Source organism: Cydia strobilella, chromosome Z (genome assembly GCF_947568885.1).
Source record: "Cydia strobilella chromosome Z, ilCydStro3.1, whole genome shotgun sequence".
Taxonomy (NCBI): Eukaryota; Metazoa; Arthropoda; class Insecta; order Lepidoptera; family Tortricidae; genus Cydia; species Cydia strobilella.
In genome coordinates, this window is record NC_086068.1 from 59709213 (window position 1) to 59723447 (window position 14235).

The window sequence follows — 14235 nt, forward strand, 5'->3', positions numbered from 1 at the left end:
AGTATTTGTTGTTATAGCGGCAACAGAAATACATCATCTGTGAAAATTTCAGCTGTCTAGCTATCACGGTTCATGAGATACAGCCTGGTGACAGACAGACGGACAGCGGAGTCTTAGTAATAGGCTCCCGTTTTTACCCTTTGGGTACGGAACCCTAAAAATGAGTATACAAATTTTAAGCGATCTTAAAAGGTATTAAAAAAACTAATTTATTTTAAAAAGGTATATCAAAACTACACGTTTTCGCTCTTAAGTCTTATGAACCAAGACAATTATGTTTAAAATTGTACACTAATTATATTTTAATAGTTATTTTATAAAGTTATTTTATTTTTAGTAGAATGGGAGAAAAAGTGTACCATGACTTATAATTCATTCTGTTACCAATTTTCATAGACTTAGTATGTGTAATGAAAGGAACGAAAAATGTATGAACCATTTTAGACACTTTTTCTTCTATTAGGATAGAAAGTTCGTGACTGTAGAAATAACATAAAAAATCCCAAATAAAAAAGTGCAATATGCAACTTTAAAGGGGCCCACTGACTATCAGTTCGCCGGACGATATCGGCCTGTCAGTTAGAACAAAAATTTGACAGTTCCGTACAACTGACAGGCCGATATCGTCCGGCGGACTGATAGTCTGTGGGCCCCTTAAATAATTGGCCCATTGATGTTTGTTTAGAATATAAACAATGCCAAAGATAGATATAACTCCGTAATAGATGGATACAGTCTAAGGAAAAAACGTGCCTCGAAAATCAAGAAAATTTGATTCTCGTTCAGAGGGCGCTACTAGTTTTGACCTACAGTCGTATAGATGGCGTTGACGGTTTCGTTTGTTATTTAACAATTTTAACGCATATCAGTGAAAGAACATGGGTCAAAATCATAAAAATAATTAATGCAAATAAAAAAAATCATTTATCCATATCTAAATACATTTTATCGTATTTTTAAAAATATTTATTTTTAGTTTTAAAGTGTGTCGACAGATGGCAGTGAATTTACTGGGGTTACAAAATTTACTATGACAGTACCGCTCTAGTATAAAGTTACTCTATGATAATACTAAAGAATTTACCAGCCTTGTATTCTTTAGTAGGTATGCTTACTCGTACTTGCAAATAATGCATATAAACATAATTAATGTCATTACCGGGTATAACGCGACCCGGTTAGACCCGGTAATGACATTAATTATGTGTACAAAACGCGAGAGTTTAAAGTGTTATAATGCATATAAAACTTTAATATTGTCTTCGGTTACCGCGATAGTTACTCATGAAATAGAACTATGAAAACGGATTATATCGCGTATATTGAATTTATAATACATCCCGACGTTTCGAACCCTTTACAGCGTTCGTGGTCAACGGGTGACTGAAAACGTACAATGTGTCGGTCTGTTTAAGTTTACACGGGCTTCATTTTACCTATGTAACTTTACTTTTGAGTGGCATTAACGTGAGGCACTTCATTCGGTTCTTGTCTGTTTGTCTGATTTAATATCTTGTCTTTTTATTAATTATATAACAATTCAAGTCTTGGAGACCCTTTACATCTCTGGATAATTTGATGATCTTTTTTATTATTATATACATTTTATCTCTGACACCTAGAGACTTTTACATCTCTAAACAATGTTAGTTCTTCTGTTGTTTGTATATTTTTTATTAGCTTTTTTTGTGTAATTTGACATTTATATTTATGTAATTGTTTTTTTTTTTGAATATTGGGTTAATTTTATTGCTTGTAAAAATTGACATGTAAACTTGCCCCTGTGGCCTATTTGCTGAATAAATGTTTGATGTTTGTGCAAAAATACCCACATACAAAAAAAAATGAACCATAATAAACTATACACTTGAAGGCTAGTTAAGCCTTTTTTTAAATATATATAATAAACTAGCCTTAAACTTTATAGTTTGTTTGCACATTGTAGCTTTTCCTGTAAAGGGTTCGAAACGTCGGAACGTCACACAAATCACAAGTGAAGTCTCCTTGCGCCACCCCCTCCCCCAACGTGATCTGTCGTGATTTTTTCCTGACTTGATTCAAGTTTTCTCAGTAATAAGACCTCATGGCTCTTAAACTCTGCCAATAACAAGAACAAGCACTGTTTATTTAACCCGACTTAGCCCTTTGAACGCTACGACGATCGCGCGCGGCGCGTCATAGTGAACCTTTTGGGAATGCACGAAGGTTGCGCGTCATAGTGAACCTTTTGGGAATGCACGAAGTTTGCGCGTCATAGTGAACCTTTTGGGAATGCAAAAAGGTTGATATTGGGCTGTGGCGTCTCATTTGACGTCTTTGGCGGGTCTCAGGCTTAATAATATTTACCAAAGAAGAATGGACATATATAACAAAACATTTTATGGGCAGTAACACTCCACGAAGGGAGAATTTTGCTTCCCGAGAGAACATCATCATGACATTTGTACATTGACAAACGCCAAAAGATAAGAAAAAATGCACCGGGATGACAGATGCTACGAAAAGTCACGTGACTATTTCCATACATCATTTAAGTTGCGATCGGCGTTTTCTATTATCGATTGTCACCTAGTTCCTGGTTGAGTTAGATTTTTCTACTTATTCCCATTATTGGCTATTTACTTATATCTATTGGACGAAGTACACATGATTCGGGCTTTTTATTACATAATTATACACATACATCGGTGATATATGTGTATACAGACTTTATTATCATAACCAGATATCCAAATTTCAAAAACTCTTTGGACACCTGCCGCCTATTTCATCAACTTCACAATTGTCATCTGACAGTTCACCGTACATTGCTAGTCCAAGTAAATATTGACGCTACACACTGTCGTTACGTATCGGCCCGAAAATGTACACGGCGTACAACCGCCGCGGACACTCGTGCCTGAGGATGGATTCCCAAAGAATCCGAAACATGTCGCCAAAAGCGACTAAAAATAATAGTGAGTAAAAACCGTACTGATAAATATTTTGAAATATGTCTCACGATAGTTTAAGTGCGATGTACACGGTGGCTAAAAAATAAGTGCATTCCCGCTGCCAGGGAGGTTTTGGGATTATATTGAGCAACTTTTCACGACCTACCCCGGAATCGCGATTTTTTTTAGATTTTCTATGGGCGGGTAAATTTTTCTTTCGCGATTTCGTGGTTGGTCCAATAGTGAAAGTTGCTCAGAAAACTTCCCTGGCAACGGGAATGCACTTATTTTTTAGCCATCCTGTATAGAAAATTGTCAGTGTCAGATGACAATTGTAAGCTTGGTGAAACTGAGGCCTTGAATTGTTTGGTGAAAGAGCCATGAAATTTATAAGAGAGATTATTTAACGCACAGACTTCTCCTGCACCTACTCAGAATGGGAGAGGATCGGGCTGTCAAGAGGGCGTTCTTGGGACGACCGACTGGTAGCCGTCCGGTGGGCCGGCCCAGGTATCGTTGGGAAGACAGTGTGACGGCGGATCTGCTTCAACTTCGCGTCAGTAACTGGCAGGAAGTTGCGCAGGTTCTCACGTTTCGGAGGCCATGATTCTCTTTGAACCACTGAGCCAAAATAGTTAGTTATAACACTTAACTCTCGCGTTTTGTACACATAATTTATGTTACTAACGGGTCTAACGCGATTAAATTTTATTATTTTACCTTTTTTCCGACGTTTCAGCAAGGTTGCATTAGGGTGGTCGGAAAAAAGGTAAAATAATGAAGTTTAATCGCGCTAGACCCGTTAGTCAGTTAGTGTTTTTGTGACGGAGTAGCCTACAGGTCTAGGGCGTTAGCCGCGATAGTTAAAGACTGTTAGAACGACATGTTCGCTCACTAGCAACTGAGGGATGTGTCGGGACACAAGAATATCCTTTGTCCCTGCGACACATCGCTTATTTATTTCGATACTGATCCACTACATTTATTAGAACGACATGTTCGCTCACTAGCAACTGAGGGATGTGTCGGGACACAAGAATATCCTTTGTCCTTGCGACACATCGCTTATTTATTTCGATACTGATCCACCACATTTATTAGCACGACATGTTCGCCCCTCACTAGCAACTGGGGGATCTGTCGGGAACACTCGAAGATCCTGTTTCCCTTCGAGGCCACCACCTCGTCTGGCAGGGGGGAGATCATGTCCGCTGTCCCTTGGGGTACTGGACGACCTGAAATAAAGGTTCTGGGTTAAAACTGTTGGGTGGATCAACTTTTTCTTGTCACTCGTTGCCATGGTTACGGTCGCCTGGGTCACTCTTAAACCACATTAAGCTATTATTATTTTATTTTATTTTAGTTTTCCCTTCCTTTCCTTTTAATAATATTCTAACATACTTAACATAGTTCTTAAGTAAAGAGTTACTAACCATATTATGGAACCTATGTTTTCTGAAATAAATGGTTTTTTTTCCCATGACGGCCGCCTGAGTACATTTTTATGGCAGTTATAAGCCCTTTCCATAATGGGTCATCTACTTAGCATATTAGCTAATTAGCTTAAGATAATTTAAATGTAAATATTATTCACCATTCATAAGTGCTTGTGATAAATAAAGTGAATGAATAAAGTATATTTGATCTTGATCTGAAAGGGTAAAAACGGGACCCTATTACTAAGACTCCGCTGTCCGTCTGTCTTTCCGTCTGTCACCAGGCTGTATCTCATGAACCGTGATAGCTAGACAGTTGAAATTTTCACAAATGATGTATTTCTGTTGCCGTTATAACAACAAATACTAAAAAGCAGACTAAAATAAATATTTAAGTCTCCCATACAACAAACGTGATTTTTTTGCCGTTTTTTGCGTAATTGTCCGACTCGCACTTGGCCGGTTTTTCTTGAATATTTTTTGAAACTGAACTTGTTTTGTTGTTTGACGGCCTTCTTTTACACCTCTAGTGCTAAAGGTCCCAGTGATGGACAGTGGCCATAATAGCACATCAAGGGCCTGACACTCTTCGATAGAGAAAGATAGTCTTATTGTAATTCCTATAAGAGGAAAGAGAAAATAGTGCCATGCTATGTCCTTATCACCGACCGGGTGGCATCATAGGTAGGAGGCGATGGCGAAATACCGAAATTTATACGAGTGAAAGAGAAAAAATCCTATGCTGCCCAAATTTTATATGTATATTCTTTCTCTTACCCCCGGTCGCTCGGTGACGCGTCTATAACTACTTGTATATACTGTGTCTATGTAGTACAATTTACAAATGAGTGTGAATTGAAGCCCGAAGCTAAAGGCGAGGGCATTAGTTAACACGAGTTCTTAATTCCTGTACCGCCCGTGATATATTTCGTCACACTTGAGAGGATAAAAAAGGGGAAATAAATTAAACTTCCGCCTTACCACAGCCCTAGATAGAAATTTAGGATTTACGGACTGCATCGCCTAGAAAGTGTGATGAAAAAATATGTTACAGCCCTAGGTTGAAATTTAGGATTTACACCTTTTACGAGCAAGTGTGATGAAAAGGGTCCTTACCGCCCGCGGGTGGGTATTTGAGTTTTCTAACAGCTTTCCTGCGGTACACCTCGAGCACGTTAGTTAGCACAAGATTCCAATGCTTGTCAAAGGCTGTGAGGTCCCCGTGGAGGACGCCGCGGATCCCTGTCGGACCTCTGGTCACCACCTGGAACAACTAGGAGCGTTATTGAAATTGAAACAATTTTTTTTTAGGGTTCCGTACCCAAAGGGTAAAAACGGGACCATAAAGACTAAGACTCCGCAGTCCGTCTGTCTGTCTGTCACCAGGCTGTGATAGCTAGACAGTTGAAATTTTCACAGATGATGTATTTTCCTGTTGCCGCTATAACAGCAAATACTAAAAAGTACGGAACCCTCGGTGCGCGAGTCCGACTCGCACTTTGCCGGTTTTTATCATTTACAACAATAATAACACATTTAGGAAATAAATGCAAAAGCCACAGCTCTCTTTATTATGGTTTATAAGTAAGTAAATATTATTTACTGTGCCCCATACAGTTAAAAATACACAGAAAATTAAATACAGTTAAAAGCTAGGTAACAACAGGCGGTCTTTTCGTTAAGAAGCGATCTCTTCCAGATAACAGATTTAGATTTTGAGTTTATCACGAACATACAGACAGACGGGGCAAGGGACTTTGTTTTATAAGGAGAATTTGTTGCGAGAAATAATTGAGTCATGATAATTAGTGACAGGTCTGTTATATTTTTTTTCGTTTTTTTTAAATATTATTATTATAGTTTTTATTATTAGACTTTATACATACATACATACATATAATAACGCCTATTTCCCTGAGGGGTAGGCAGAGACCACGGATTTCCACTTGCTACGATCCTAACATACCTCTTTCGCTTCCTTCACTTTCATAACAATCCTCATACACGCTCGCCGGTTTAGGGTGCTCTTGACCTGGCCTTTCTTCAGGATTTCCCCGATCTGATCAGAGAAAGTCCGCCGAGGTCTACCCCTTCCAACTCCCGTTTCTACCTCTCCCATATACACTCTCTTTGTTAGCCTTCTTTCACTCATTCTTTCCACGTGTCCAAACCATCTCAACATACCTTTCTCAATTTTTGTCACTACATCTTCGCTCAGTCCACACTTTTCCCTTATGCTGTTGTGGACATTTAAATCCCTTTTACTCGTGGGAACGCAATGGAGATTCAAAATAATAATAATCATCCGAATGGCGGCGACGTGGTACGCCACCCGTCACGTCTCGTTTCTCGCGGGGGTGACAAGCGGCTCACGGAGAGCCGCTTTGCTACGCCTCTTTTCACTTTCTCCTCTCATCTACTCAAAGGTTAACTGGAAGAGATCCCTCAAAGGGATAAGTTCGCCTTTGTACATCTTATTATTTGTACCATGTAATTTTTAATATGTATATTTGTACAATAAAGAGTTTACTACTACTACTACTAATACTACTGAATGTTGGAGGAGGAATGGAAGAGAAATTAAATGAGGTTTTGCAGATGATGGATGAGAGAAAAATTGATATTTTGTGTGTTAATGAGACGAAACGGAAAGGATGCGATACCACCTTGCATGGAACCTACACGGCGTATTGGTCTGGGGTACCTTAGACTTTATATCTCTAAGTAATTGTAATACTTTAGTTTGAATTGATATTAGATATAAGATGTATTTTAGAATTGTTGTGCTTGTATATAAAAGTGCCCTTGTGGCCTATTTGCTGAATAAATGTTGAAGTTCGTGTGTCGCCTTTTTTGCATTGCGAACTTGCCTGACACACTATCCTGTGTCGAGATATAACTAAAACGTATTGTATCTATTAAATTTAATTTTATCGTTCATTATAGACTGCGTTTCGACCAGATGGTCGATGGTCGCGTACTGTGCGGTTTAAGAGGAATTTCCTCCCGCGTACGCTTCGGCTGTGGAATGAGCTCCCTGCCGAGGTTTTCCCGAGAGGCTACAGTATGGGGTTCTTCAAAAAAGGAGTGTACAGGTTTTTAAAGGGTCGGCAACGCGCTTGTAATATCTCTGGTGTTGCAGGCGTCCATAGGCTACGGTGACTGCTTACCATCAGGGCCTAATGCTTGTTTGCCACCGTCGTGGTATATAAAAAAAAAGATATATGCGAGGTTGCGTTTATTGAAAACCAATAGAATCACTTTCATTTTTGTTTACCTCGCTCAGCTTGCAGTGATTCTATTGGTTCTTAAAAACAGATTCCTCGCAACGCACCCATAGCACAGAATAAGTAATAGTATTATCATACAGAACGTCCACGCACCGCCCCGCCCCGACTCGAGTTACCTCGCCCCGCGACACTAGATTGACGGCCTTTTGGCGAACGTTCAGTACTAGTTTTAAGCAACTTACTCACACTATGACGCATGCCGCGTGTACAGACGTGCCGTTCACACATAGAAACGTGATTTTTTATGTATAGCGGACACGCCCTGTGCCCATAGTATGTCGCATAGGAGTCAGGCATGTATGGAAGTCGAAAAGCTCATGTATAACTAATTACTAATAACTAGATCACTATTATTAGTAAATCACTATTACTAATTATTTATTATTGACGTGTAAATTGGTTTTATAAATAAATTATTATGATTATGATTATGATTATAACATTTTCATAGTACAATAAATATATATACATTCCCAAAGTTTCAAAAATATGTGTACGCTCTTACACCTTAGACAATAAAGTCGTGTTTACATATTTTTGAGCCATTTGTCTGGATCGATATTTTTGCCTTCGACTGTACATCGTTTTTATTGTGCTAAAAGTTTATCTCTTCTTGTTTCAGATCTTGGAGTATCGTCGGACGTGTACATACTTTATGTATAAAATTACCTCAATCAGTGCCTCATAATTTACTTATTGGTGAGTAATAGTTATTTGTTATACAAGGGTGCAAAGTTGTATTTTACCCGCGAGTGTTTCAACACACGAGAAGTGAAATACATTTACACCCGTGTGTAACACAAAACTTTTCCCCTCACTATAGCGAGGAAAGTGCAACATCCACAGTTCATCTTCATCACTGGAATCACTCATTTTTTTTACGATAATACGATATTATAACAGAAAAGTCTGGATGTTGTGTAATTTTACGCGTCGAAGTCGGTGAGAAAATTTCTTTTGACAATGTTGACATTTCTGACGATGCGTTTTGAAATTGCATCGACTCAACTTGTGCGTTCAGAATTACATTCAACATCATTTAAAAAAACAAATGTTTCTTATGGAATTTATGGTTTATTACTTAAAATCATTAAATAAAGCTATATTTGGTATTTTTTATTAAATTCTCAAACCATTTATTTATGATAATTAATATGGGACGAACCATGAGCGTTTTACTTTTTGTTATCTGTCAAAAGCTACTTAAACACGCTCCATCCAAGGTCAAATTACTTTTTTTTTAATACCACGTCGGTGGCCATCAAGCATACGGCCCGCCTGACTTTCCCCACTAGTGGATAAAATGCGTTTTTCCCCGCTTGTTTTAAAGGATAAAAGACGGCTTTCCGAGCTAGTGAGGGGAAAAATATTATATCTGGGTAAAATAGATTTTAGAAAAATGTTACTTCTATAAACAATAACTAATGAAATGAAATTAAATACTTTCACGGAACTATTGTCCCACAGCACGTACACATAAATACTAGCATAATACATTAAAAACACAGAATTTGGTAAATTTCGAATTAAAATTCACATTTAACTAAAAGTTTACGACTCTGGTACATATGTATAACGTTTTTCTTATTTGAGTCTCAAGTACTGAAAAAAACATATCCCGTCTGGGTACAGCGTAAAAATTTTGCGTAAAGATTTATTTAAGTTCATAACGTTGCGATGTCTACAGTACAGACGCTAACCAGTAAGCATACCATACACGAAAACAAAACATAAACAAAACATGACAAAAAACCCAACAACATGATGAAATAAAGAGAAAAAAATATTACACACTCATAAACATAATAAGTTTTTGGCAAAAATTTCATTTTTGGTACAAGCTTTTATCGCTGACTGTACTTTTCTTTCCACAGGCAACTAATACTCATCGAGACAATTCTAAATACCCCAAACACAAATAGGTTGCGTTGTTTTATCAGAGTTCCTATGGCCACCTCCTGTCTCCATCATCAGATCAGCTCGATGGTACCATAATATTGCATTGTCACCCGACTTACATGTGTATGCAAATTTTCAGCTTCATTGGAAGTTGGGAAGTGGGTCAAATTTAACTTGCAAGATTTGACAAGTTAAATAAAAGCTCGTACCTACTGTCTGTCTGTTCTCTCAAGTACTTACCTTTCAAGTTAGGTATCCAATTTTAATTGTCTTCAAAAGAACGTATCCAGGAGACCACATATTTATGCAGCATTACGACCTTAACCTGCCATACCAATTTCCAACATAACCCCGATATATCAACAAATAAATAATCACCGTATAATCAATATTTTAAAGTTATTGTAAAAGTTTACAAACATAAAGACAAGTATTCGCATCAGCCAATAATAATAATGTGTTTTTTTAACGACTACTGTATTAACCTGCCACAGTAACAAGATTACAAACAGTATTCCTCCTCCTCCTTTCCTCCTTTTTTCCCTTTTTCGCTCCTTTTGTCGCGCATGCCAATTTTTTATGTTATTTGTTTCCTGTAATTTCTCTTTTGTTGTGTGGCAATAAATGTTTTCTTATTCTTATTTCAACGCGAGGTTGATCGACGCTGGTGTCATATTTTCGATTAATTTTTTTCGGATGGAATTAAAATTTAAAATTTTAGTTTAAACATCTTTGGTCTTGCAAGCGAGCCCAAATGTCAAGCTGACAGATATCACAAATAAAGCTTTGAGTTGACGGACGTTGAATAATATATTTAGGCGGCAAACATCATTTTGGAGTTGTCAAATGATAAAATTTTGTGTATTCATTAAATTTCCAATTTCATTGGCTTGTTCCACCGTTTCCTGGCATACTTCCAGACAAGGGTCAGTTGCACCAAACTGTATGTCATCGTCAAAACGTGCGCTAAAATTTATAGAAAATTTCATAATATTTTGGCGAGACACAGGGAAACCTACTTTGAGAGCCCAATGGATCAACCCGCACTAAGGGAAGCGTGCGTCAAAAGTACGAGTACATAAACTTTACTCACAAATAATGAGAACACGTATTGTCATATGGGAGTTCTGTACAAAACTGAACTTGCATTTTAGTATAAGTAAAGCCTGACCAGTAATATATATTATGATCATTGTAAAGAGGGCGCTGTTATTCTTCGTGTATAGGGTGACAGTTCAGTATAGTATAAAAATATTAGTTCCAGTGAAATTCCGCAACATGGCGCGTGATTATATATTCCTGGTTAGGTTTTACTGTGGTACGGTCCAGACACTATCATGAGTAATGATATTACTTTAAAGAAATTACATTACAAGTAATAGTGAAGTGAGTGTAATGAAAGAATGACGGCAAGTAATGAAGTTAGTTTAAATATCTTCTGGGTGTTGTTGTTGTACTGTTTGCTCCGCGTGTGCTACGCAGCGCGCACGCAGGCGGCCTTGCGCAGGATCAACTTTCCATGCGGAAATTTTCACACGTCATTTTCGGGCGCCATGCACGCATTGTCAATGTCATGCCTGTTGATTGACGAGACTTGAACCTTATTGCCAAGGCGTAAGGTCTAGTGATGGTCATTGCTGTACTGTCCTTAAGATTCAGACTTCATTGACAGTGGGCGGGGCACAGTCACAGAATAAGTAATAGTATTATCATACAGAACGGCCACGCACCGCCCCGCCCCGACTCGAATTACCTCGCCCCGCGACAGCAGATTGACGGCCGTTTGCCGGCCGCTCAGTACTGTTTTTAAGCAACTTACTCACACAATGACGGATGACGCGTGTATAGACGTGCCGTTCACACATAGAAACGCAAATGATTTTTGATGTATGGCGTGTCCTGTAGTACTGAGCGGCCGGCAAAAGGTCGTCAATCTGCTGTCGCGGGGCGAGGTAATTCGAGTCGGGGTGGGGCGGTGCGTGGCCGTTCTGTATGATAATACTATTGCTTACAGAATCAGAATAAAATACATATTTAAGTGGGGTTCCCATGCAACAGACGTGGTTTTTTGTAGGTGTTTGCGTAATGGTACGGAACCCTTCGTGCGCGAGTCTGACTCGCACTTGGCCGGTTATTAAATCCTGTTCGTGTCAGATCTAATCCACCTGTGCTTGAACCGATTATCTCTTTGTTCTGGCCGTATAAAAAACCTAGGACCTTGAATATAAGTTTAACTCGTGAGTGAGCCATATAAGCAATCAATGGCAAGGCCCGATTGGTACAGTTTTCGATGTTTCATATGCGTATATAAATATGGCACGTACTGATTTGATTCGTGACCGTTTGATACATATGTAGGGAATATTACGCAAAACTCTGCGCAGAGGGCGTCACTAGCACAGAATTATTCAGCGATTATTTCCCCACTCTTGCATATTCGAGCGATAGAGAGGCGGATAACGAAATTTCGTTTTTCACGTTTCGAGGTAGGCGCTCTGTAAACAAACCGCCTTGATACATTAATTTCATAGCGAAAACTACTCAAAACACTTAGGGTCCCCGGCAAGCTCGGTCTTCCATACAAACGTAGTTACGCTCTCATTTTAAAACGACTAGCTAGATTGCTCTGAAACTTTGTACTTACAATAAGATAAGGTAAATCTATGTCTGTAATTAGTTTATGTAGCTTCAGATACAATAGTAAAAAAAAGTTTTAAAATGAGAACGAAACTCCGTTTGTATGGGAAGGGGAAATTCGGCCGAGTTTGCCGGGGACTCAAATTCCACTCACTTGCACCCACACTCATTTCGAACCTAACCTGCACAATGCGCGCCCGAAAGACCGAAATGTAGATAGGTATAGTTCCGCCGGCCGAGTTTTCGGTGGCTGGATACCGAATATTCGGCCGATGGTCAGGCCAAACATGCGATATCCGGCCGAACAATACAAACATCGACTCTTTAACTGTCCATCGGTGGATCTTATAACCGTTCCCATCGGTTTGCCGCTGTCACTGTCACATTTCGAACAGGAAAGATCATGCGCGCCAAGTGTCAATTTTGATCGAATTTTGTCGATTTTTATTTATTTATCAACGTTACCTTACAATATCGAAATTCGAAAGCTATGAAATTACTAAATAAGTTAAAATTGTTTTTTCTTCTTTTTTTGTTTATAGTATCACATAATAAATAACCGAGTAAAGTTTGATTAAAAGTCCGAGTTAGAGGTTACTTTGGGAATTAATTGTATCGAGCAATGTCATAATTCGTGTATCGGAAGCTATGTTATTAAAGATAATATAGTCAAGAACTACATATATTTTTTCCACGTCTACGAATATCAACGCCTCTTAGAAAAACATGATAATATAAGGAGATTTTTTGCCTTCTGGCTCAGGGAACCACCTTATGCCTTTGTTTAGTTAACAGTGTGGCCGATGGTTCATAAAGCGCAATTTCAAACACCTCAGATATATCGGAGTAGCCAAGGTGCTCACAAATATCTGAACACGCCTCTATTGTCAAGGCGCTAGAGTGCGTTGTTCAAATGTTTTTGAGCACCTCCGCCGCTCCGATATATCTGATGGCTGTTCAGCTGTTACATAGTTTCTATGAAGACACATGATCACGTATACAATCATGACTGTCATGGCCGCCGGTTTTGGCAGCGCCGTACCAAAGCCAAGGGCAGCGATCCATAAAGTATATATACTTATTACGCAATACTTGGTCTATTTTAATTGCTTGAAGATCTTCACGGTTTTTACCTGACTACTGCAAAGGCAATAACTGTTAAATTTAAATAATTTAAGCCATCTACCACAGAATATATAATAGTACTGGTACAGAAGATTCACTCCCTAATAAAACGCGTCTACTGCGCGCAAGGCGGCGCAAGCGCGTGCAGGCGTGCGTTCCGTTATGGAAAAACCTCAAAATTGAGGCGGCCGCAGGTACTTGTAGCGACGCGACGAAAAAGCGGAGTGAGACACGCCTGCCTCTACGCAATTATGCAAAAAAATGCCTTAAATCATTTTGGAAACGAGCTACTCTTCAAACTGCTAGATCGATTTTTATCAATCATAGCTAATAATCGCCGCAAGGAAACTCGCTCTCAGGTAAAAAACCCGGCCAAGTGCGAGTCGGACTCGCGTTCCAAGGGTTCCGTACATTACACTATTTTAAACAATGTATTTTTTATGTGAAATGTCTTTAAAAAACCCGTACGGGTCGGATCAAAAGCTAAGTAAAAGGCTTTCCGGTGATGTATAGGTAAAGATCTATTTTGTGTATTTTTTTCAAAATTTTTGACCCAGTAGTTTCGGAGATAAAGGGGGGAATGGTAATTTTTTGCCTATTTTCTTGAATAACTTCTAAACTATTTATCTTAAAATTATAAAAAAAAATATATTTGAAATTCTCACAATGAGCTCTTTCATTTGATATGTAACACGATATAGTTTGACAAACTTTATTTTTTAATTTTTCTCATTTACCCCCAAAAGTGGCCCCCGTGTTTAAAATTAATTTGTTTACGTTACATGTCCATCTTTGGGTCACAAACTTACATATGTGTACCAATTTTTAACTTAATTGGTCCAGTAGTTTCGGAGAAAATAGGCTGTGACAGACGGACAGACAGACAGACGCACGAGTGATCCTATAAGGGTTCCG

General features: G+C 38.6%; 2 protein-coding genes across 5 annotated transcripts in view; one reads left to right on the forward strand and one right to left on the reverse strand.

The window, feature by feature from the left end:
• Positions 1-14235, forward strand: part of LOC134754728 (ecdysone-induced protein 74EF) — a 292930-nt gene that overhangs the window by 57415 nt on the left and 221280 nt on the right. The window lies entirely within an intron of this gene.
• LOC134754733 (U7 snRNA-associated Sm-like protein LSm11) overlaps positions 3813-14235 on the reverse strand; it is a 62760-nt gene continuing 52337 nt past the window's right edge. The window contains exons 3-4 of the mRNA XM_063691078.1: positions 5486-5633; positions 3813-4168 (exon numbers count right to left, since the gene is read on the reverse strand). Coding sequence (XP_063547148.1) covers positions 3999-4168; positions 5486-5633 — 318 coding nt within the window. The 3' untranslated portion in view covers positions 3813-3998. The remainder of the gene's footprint in view (positions 4169-5485; positions 5634-14235) is intronic.